This window comes from Lagopus leucura, unplaced genomic scaffold, assembly GCF_019238085.1.
Source record: "Lagopus leucura isolate 7727_CA_CO unplaced genomic scaffold, USGS_WTPT01 Super-Scaffold_774, whole genome shotgun sequence".
Taxonomy (NCBI): domain Eukaryota; kingdom Metazoa; phylum Chordata; class Aves; order Galliformes; family Phasianidae; genus Lagopus; species Lagopus leucura.
In genome coordinates this window covers 5,556,134-5,564,811 of record NW_024962258.1, presented here as the reverse complement: position 1 = coordinate 5,564,811, position 8,678 = coordinate 5,556,134, and the positions used below count along the sequence as shown (strand labels likewise).

At 43.6% G+C, this 8,678-nt stretch overlaps 1 protein-coding gene across 1 annotated transcript; it reads right to left on the bottom strand.

Moving 5' to 3' along the window:
* Nucleotides 1–1,292: 1,292 nt before the first annotated feature.
* On the bottom strand, nt 1,293–8,514 carry LOC122176411 (clathrin light chain A-like). Its single transcript, XM_042864885.1, has 2 exons — nt 8,253–8,514; nt 1,293–1,345 (listed from the first exon to the last, which is right to left on the bottom strand). The coding sequence occupies exons 1-2, from the start codon at nt 8,458–8,460 to the stop codon at nt 1,293–1,295; spliced, it is 261 nt and encodes an 86-aa protein (XP_042720819.1). The 5' UTR covers nt 8,461–8,514.
* Nucleotides 8,515–8,678: the final 164 nt, after the last annotated feature.

Genomic DNA, 8,678 nt, shown 5'->3' with positions numbered 1-8,678 from the left:
ACGCCTCTTGAACACTGCCAGGGACGGCAACTCCACCACCTCTCTGCGCAGCCATTCCAGTGCCTGACCATCCCCTGAGAGAAACAGTTCTTCCTTATGTCCAACCTAAACCTCCTCTGATACAACTTGCGGCCATTGCCCCGTGTCTAGCTCGTTGCCTGGGAGAACAGGCCAAAACCCTCTTCACCACAGCCTCCCTTCAGGAGGTTGTACAGTGCAATGAGGTCTCCCCTGAGCCTCCTCTTCTACAGACTGAACAATCCCAGCTCCCTCAGATGCTCCTCATAAGGTTTGTGCTCCAGACCCCTCACCAGTTTTGTTGCCCTTCTCTGGACATGCTCCAGGACCTCAACATCTTTCCTGTAGAGAGGAGCCCAAAACTGAACACAGTACTCAAGATGCGTCCTCACCAGTGCTGAGTACAGGGGATGATCACCTCCCTGCTCCTGCTGGCCACACTGTTTCTAATGCAGGCCAGGATGCTGTTGGCCCTCTTGGCCACCTGGACACACAGTTCGGCTCAGGTTCAGCCGAGCATCAACCAACACCCCCAGGTCCCTTTCCTCTTCACAATCATCCAGCCACTCATGCCCAAGCCTACAGTGCTGCATGGGGTTGTTGTGCCCAAAGTGCAGGACCTGGCACTTGGCCTTGTTGAACCTCATCCCATTCACCTCAGCCCAGCAGTCCAGCCTGTCTAAATCCCTCTCTGAAGGGCCGCCCTACCCTCAGGCAGATCAACACCACCTCCCAGCTTGGTGTCATCTGTACACTTACTCAGTTTGTACACTCAATTCCCTCATCTAGGTCATCAATGAAGATATTAAGCAGGATGGGCCCCAGTACCAACCCCTGGGAGACACCACTTGAAACGGGTCGCCAGCTGGACTTCACTCCATTCACCACGACCCTCTAGCCAATTCCTTATCCAAAGAAGTGTATATCTGTTCAGACGACGGGCAGCCAGTTTCCCAAGAAGAAGCCTGTGAGGGACCATATCAAAGGCTTTGCTGAAGACTAGGAAGACTACATCAACAGCCCTTCCCTCATCTACCAGACTAGTCACCCAGTTGTAGAAATTGAATCTGCTCGCTGTGGTCACGTCCCATTCAACCATAACTCAGAAGAGACTGCTGCCTTAAGATGCCCTCCAGTTCAGAGGAGCATACTGCGAGCATTAGCAGCTTTAAGAGGTCATGAGACAGCCGACAAGCACATTAGAAAAGCAATGGTGAGTACAAGTCTAGATTTAAGTAAGTTCTCACAGTAGAACAGCACACTCTAAGCACAGATTACTTGTATCTTACCTGATAGACAACTCCATTCATCACTCCATCAACAGCACCTATAAAGAAATAACTGTAGTTTAACCATTTGAGAAAAACAATACAATTGGATTTACTAAACAGTTACTTGTCTGGAAACCTTTATTACAGCATCCAGTAGGGGAATTATGTAAGTAATTGTTACTCAATACCCCATAGGGTCAATTCCTTACCTCTGCACTTTTCTTCCTTTTCCAGGACACAAGAGACAGTGAGTCATTATTCTTTAGAACTAAAGCCAGTTCTTCACTATGAGATCTTGCTACAGGCTACTCAAAAAGCAGAGCTGACACTGCTGAGAAGCTGCTACGGAGAATGTCCTGGAGTTTCTCCCATTTTCCCATCCCTGCCTTTGAAAATGAATACTAGACAACTGTTCAGAAGTTAAAGGTGACTTACACTTTTCACACTACTTGTAAGACTAACAATCAAGTAGGGCAACACTTTCTAAATCTTATCATGATTTTGTTACTTCCTAACTCCTAGCAAGTCCAAAAAATTATATTAACATCCCTACCAAAAATCACCTTTCATGTTTCTCCTGCAATGACATCTTTGATAGCTTTCTAATTCTCCAGCCGCATTATCTCTTATCTATAAAATCTCTTATCAGAAGGAAGACCTAGGAACACACATTGATTGTGAAACAAGTATTTGACTCTGTTAAACTATTTGAGTTTTCAGTCTATGGAGAAGGCAGTAAAATTTTCAGGAGCCACTTTCTGGAACAGTAGTGTACCATCTCCCAGTGAAATATATTAAGTTTACAACTTTGCCTCATCTATAATGCTACCCTGGATAAGCCCATCACAAGTGTTTCTGCCACATTAATGCACTCTACACTGAAAGCTGAGATTTTACCAAAGTCAACAAATAGCAGGCAGAAACTCAAACATTTCACATTAGCTTCCTAAATAAGGTTGTTAATTCACCTGGAGCAGACTGTCATGCTGCCACACACTCTATTTGTTCCACGTCCTCTTTGCACTTTTACCAGTATTACTAAACCCCTATCTCCGACTCCTGAACAGCAGCAATTCACAGTACTTGTGAAAGTATGTAAAATCCTTAGTCAAAACATGGTAACATTGAATGATACTAGCCTTCAATAATGCAGTTACCAGCTTCAGAAAGAGAAAGACAATTCAAGTTAATGAACATTAGTTTTACCAGTTAAAGGACCCTAGTATTTTAGAGCTACACTCCTATATCTCAAGAGCAATAACTACTTTGTTTGCTGCTTGCCACAAGTTGCAGGAGCCAAAAAGAACTGGCTTGAGATGCATCTGCCTCCTTCACAGCAGCTATCCTGCGCATTACTTAACATCAATTTGCAAGTTTCCTCAAAGCAAATGTGCAGAGACCACTGAGCACACAGTCCTGAGTAGTTACAGCCACAAATAACAATTCTCCTCATTACATTTAGGAAGACTGAAGCCCATAAAGGAAGCCTGCTTACACTTCATGCTAGAAAAGGAGGCTGCAGCTGTTCACCTTTTTAGACTGGGCTGGAATTACAGCTAAGTCAGGGTATTTAACTTGTATTGACAAAAACCACCTGAACAAGTTAGCTGCCTACAGAGCCTACCTGGGAAGAGCTAAGAGCAACCTGCACCATCAGACAGAACCTAGTTGGAGAGAAAAAAACCAACAAAGGTTAGTCTTGAAATAAATGTAGTTCTGATCTCCAGAGGGAAGGCAGTTGTTTCATGGGACATACTTGGAAGCACTGACTGACCAGCGAGGTAAGGAGGATTACATCTTTAAGATTTTTCTTGTCATAATACAAAGAGAAAACTTTCATTAAAGTCTTCAGCATTCAGGCTAGTAGTCTGCAGAACGGAACAACATTCCTGCAGAGCTGAAAAACAGATGTGTTCATCTTAGGACTACTTATCTTCTGCTTAGACACTAATTGGTACAGCAGAAAGTATGGCTAGAGGGCAAATAAGTCACAGGCATTAAAAATACTACAGCTTTCCATCTGTTTTAAGCTTCCTAGAACTTGTGATTACAATGCTGAGTCAGCATGCTGACAATGCACCCTGCCCGCTGAAAATAAAGTAGAACAGTACTGTTGTGCTATCATGTGCTAACACAAGTACACTAACTGAAACAGAATCAACAGTCAAATATTCTCTCTCCAGCTCTCCAGTTTCAGTGTTTGTGTAAATCAATATGAAACCTAAAAAAAAAAAGAAAAAAAAACTGTTTGCCAGCCTTTGTCTCAGTAAGCAAAGCAATCTGTGTATCAGATTTCCTTGTTCACAGAAGGATGTCATTTTGTACACAACTTTCCCCAGAAAAAATGTTTTCAACAGTTATGAACAATGACAGATCTCTATTGGCTTCAGAGTCTATTCATGACTAACACAGCACCTTACAACTCCTGAAGTTAACACCATACTTTCTGAGGAAGTTAGGAACACCCCACACTCCTTGGTGGTTCCTTCTGAACTTTAGATAAAGCACAGAAAATATCCAAGTATCCACACTTCCAGAACATGCTGGCAATGGAGTAACAAACTTCTAGAGTTCCACCCAGACAACTTTTAGAGTCTGAGCCTGTGAGGAAAGCAGAAGCTGTATCAGCTGTTTGCACACACAGGAGGGAAAAAACGGTTGAGCTTGCCAGAAACAGACAGCTAGAATCTGTGTCCTCCAAATGTGCAATAGCTTTCAAGAGAAATGGACAAGTACCTTGAAGATAAGCACAGTTTTTTTCCCACTTCAGTCCTACAAGTCAACATACAGTGAATTTACAAAGTTAAGTTTCTAACTGAAAGGAACAGCCAAGGAAGCTTATGAAGCTTCAAGAAAAGGGCAGATCGAGCAGATGGTAGTGGACCTGGAATAAAATTAATCCATAAGCAGTTGTTCTCCTGGTAGTACTAGGCATGCAAAAACTACAGACTAGTTCCAAGAACAAAGTAAAGGTTTAGCCAGAGGCTTACTTCAACTTCAGAGCTGACACAACTCTCATTTAAAGTTAGCTTTGTACTGAATGTCAACAACTGAGCTGTCAGAGACAGCTGAAGTGAAGATCTACTTTTGAAAGTGATTACAAAAAAAAATTGATGTGTAGAAACTTACAGCAAAGTTTTGTTACAGTTAAGCAAAGTATTCTTTCTTGGCAGTGCTGCAGTAGCATTGGATAACTCTCCAAGAATGCTCCATCAGTTGATCGTTCGTGAATAGGTTATATTTTCACATACATTACATACTGACTGACTAACAGACACAGCCTTATTTGGTGATCTTCAATGTCATTTAGAGTTCTTCTAGCATCCTGCTGGTCCTCTATCTGCCCCTGGGAGTTGTTTATTTTCAACACTCCTTTTGTCCTGAAGATTACAGTGGAATGCAAGGACAGTCAGAAGTCTCTGTACACAGAGATAAGGAAGAAAAAGGGGAACATCTCGATGCTGTCTGTCACATTTTAGGCGTTCCATTGTTGTTTCTTTTGCCTTGTTAAAGCAGAACAGTCTTACAACATTTCCCCATCTAGTGTGACATCCCACTTATCATCCATAACATCTAAAGACTACTGCAGTGCTGCAAGCGAACATTAACAGAACATTTTCTGTAATTACTTCTTCAAATCAAACACATTGCCTTGCTCTAAGACCATACAGCTATGCAGCACAATACACTTTCAGCCTTGTTCACTAGTGAAGATTTACTGTCAGCACAACAAATGAAGGCTATCAGAAGAACCAGACATAGGACCATGAAGAGTAACACTTCTAATTCAAGCCCAGACATGGATTAATTCCTTCTGATGTCTTCCTATCAAGTAGGCTTTTGACAATATTCTCCATGCAAGAGAAGTTAACTTCAACATGACTATATTTAAAGTCATGCTTTATGAGCTACTCTTAGCATCCCTTTCAAATACTGAGTATTCTCTTCACTGCTTATCTTCTAAAAAGTAGTAGCTTGAGGGTTTTGTTTCCTTATTCTTTTAAGACAACGTCTTGCATCACTGAGGAAAAATAGGTTTTCCAGCCAAAACCTTATTTCTGTGATTGTAAGTAAAATAAAAAATAAAAGCAGGAAAAGGGCTTCTCTCCTCATTAACAGGCAAAATAGATGTGTTTGTTCCTACTATGAGCTTCATAATACAGCATCACAATTTTTTTTTTTTTTTTTTTTTTTTAAATCAAACCTTTCTCAATGCTACCTTATGGAGCACTTTGAAACCTTGAACAGTTTAGAAAAAACAATAGCCATTGATGAGTAACTCATTCTGTCCGTGAAGTTATCTCAAGTCAGAAGAAAACAATTCTTTCCCAAAGATATTTTGAAAAAAGAAAAAAAAAAACCAAAACAACTGATATTCAATCCTTGAGAGATTTCAGTTCCTTACCTCCTAGAGAGGCTCACATGCCTCTCTTCAGAAGATGAGTCATTCACTGAAGTTCACATAAAGGCAACAGAATGTGAAAGTGAAGTCAATGTTTGAGACTAGACAGCCTACATGAAACTTGAGTAGTATTTTCATGACTGTTTACACAAAACTGCTTGCTACTGAAGGTTGTTCTCAGTAAGAAGTCACCAACAAGCCGTCACAGGATTTTTACATTGAAACACAGATTCTGGAAGATAGATATCTCAATCTGAACGCATTCGCTCCTGCAGAGCAGACACTGCAACTGAACTGTTTTCTTACTGGGAAGGGGATCCCACAAGAGACCAGAATACTAATAACCAGACAATAGCTCTTTATTGCTTTATTTACACAGCATTTCTTGTCCTCTGAGATAGCAATTATGCTTCACATTTCAAGTGAATACAAGACTAGTTGGAATGTCTATGTACATATAAATGGTCTAATGGGCCAGGCCAATATCCCAGCCCTGACAGAAGCAATGTGAAGTGATGCTCAGTGAGACCACATGAGCTTGGCAACATTATGCCCTAAGTACCCATCATTGCTACAATTAACAGGGATACAGTTTCAATTACCACAAATATGTTTCCATTAGCCTAAGTACATGAAGTTCAACGCTGACCTTGAGTTTAACTATTTTTTTTTTTTTTTAATAGACTTCATTTAAACAGTTTGATGCGTTAGAGAGCATGTTTCTTACAAGCATATTTAAGGAAGCTGGAGACTGTTTCTCATAATATTTTAAGATCTTTGCACTCCGGAAGAGAATTGCTTCAGCTACAACTTCTGCCCAGCATTGAGAAAGGAAAGAAAGAAAAACTTACCCAGCAGATCCATAAATCAGGATTTCAGGAAAGTTATGGTTAAAACAGTAAATAAAATTAAATAAATCCACAAATCCCTGACCACCGTGCTTTAAGGGTTCACTAAAATATTTTTCTTAAGGATTTACATAAATAAATTCAAGAATAGATTTACATTCACCGAAACAGTTCAATAAACTAATAAGAACTAGTGTTGTCAGATGTTTGTTAGGGTGTTGACTGAACCCTAAGGAGTCTTATAGAGAAGTGGCAACAGAAGTTACAAATACACCCGTCACCTGAACTAGCACATTTTGCATTATTGCAAATTGCATCTTCTATTTTTCCTAATAGGGAATATAGGGTTTAACAGTCAGAGAATGGATGTTCTATTAACAAGGTGACCACCAGAATTCCAAAAAGATGATCAGCTACACCCGTACTACAGGCCAGAGCATCAGTGAAATCCAAATTCATACCAAAAAGCAAAGTGATATATAGACCACACCTAGACTTCACAGATCCTTAGATTGTATCTACTACTTTATGGCTCTCTTTCTACAGTAACAGTTTCTCAAAGGAAATGAAAAGCTTCTTCAGCCACAGCTGAACTAGTTTTTCATTTCTACCCAACCTGGCAGCACTTAATCAGCTGGTGAGGAACTACGCCGCAACAGCCAGACTGCACACAGAGAAAATACAAGTCCAGTTGGTTCTATCACCCTGTGAGATGCTAACAATTTTCTTCTATGCCATATAAAGCATAATGCTCCAAAGAGCAACATCTGAGGCTTCTGAGAGAGGGGATTCATACACAGTCTGTTTCTGCTCATAAAAATAGTGAGTTACGTTACATCTGGATGGTATTCTAATGATTACCCCCATGTTTAGTGCTTAAGGATGTCACTTCACTTGACAAAGACGTTTGCATGGAAGTACACAGTCTGTATAGCCAACCTTTTTATGAATGAGCCAGTTTCTAAGGGCTCCAGCACCTCTAGGTTAGCCCTGGATACAGCAGGTCTCCATTACTCAGCTCACTTAACCGTGCTTTGTTTCACGGGTTATTATGAACCAACAGTCCCATAAACACCAGTTATTTCAGTAGCAGCTTTTCACATTGAAAACTTAATTCTGAAGACACTTCAATAGAGAACCGGTGAGCGGAGTAATTCAACTCAGACAGAAGAGGCTAGCTGCCCGTGCGGGAAGTGATAAACGAATGGCTCTCGAGGTCAAAACAAACTCCCCTGGGCGCAGAGATGAACACGAGGCACACCTTGCAGCAACACAGAAACAGCATCGCTAGGTTCACACCCCCTTCTCGCCCAGGATTCAGATTAAAGGCCCTAGTGCCAGAGGCTGGAGACAGCTTCAGCTGCTGCACTAACAGAGAGCCCCCACAACCTGACTCCCAGAATACATAACCACGCTGCTCCGAGCACAACACCCCGTTCTGCAGCGTCAGCTTTCTCACCTTCGGTACAAAGGTTACGGAGGTACAACGGCCAGAGGCCGAGTAAAATTAAACATTAGCCCAGCCGGCTCTCACGCGCGAACGTGGACCGCCGCTTCCGAGCAGAGCGGCGCCGGGAGGAGCGCCGCGCACCGCCCTACCCGCGGTACTCCGCTCCGGGCTCACGGGAGCGGCGGAGCGAGCCGCGGGCCGGGCGGAGCCGCCAGAAGGCAGCGGCCGCCCGGGACAGAGGAGAGGGAGGCCGTGCGCCGTACCGGAGTCGAAGCCCTCCGCCGCCTGCAGCGCCTCCGGCACGTCGCCGCTCTCCAGGATGCCGTATCCCTCGTCGTTCTCGATGCCCGCGATCTCGTTCTCCTGCTGCGCCAGGAAGGCAGCGGCAGGGTCTTCCTCGGCGCCGTCCGTCGCCCCGTTACCGGAGGCGGCCTGCGGCTGCTGCGCACCGAACAACTCCATGTTAGCCATGGGGACGAGCTGCTGCGGCGCTGCGCGGGCGCGGGCACGGGCACGGGCAACGGCGGGTCCCGGGCCTGCGCCTCCACACAGAAATCGGCGCGGAAGTGGGGCACCCTCCGCCTGGGCCAATGGGAGACGAGCACCGCCGGGAGGCAAAGCCAATCAGCGAGCGGCAGAGGCGGGGCTAATGGAATCCTCCGCGCGCCTCGGTGGGCTCGGGCCAATCA

Coding starts and splice junctions, on each gene's coding strand:
- LOC122176411 (XM_042864885.1), bottom strand. CDS start 8,460: ATGGCTAACATGGAGTTGTTCGGTGCGCAGCAGCCGCAGGCCGCCTCC. Junction 1,346..8,252: donor GGCGGAGGGCTTCGACTCCG/GTACGGCGCACG, acceptor ATTTCTTTATAG/GTGCTGTTGATGGAGTGATG.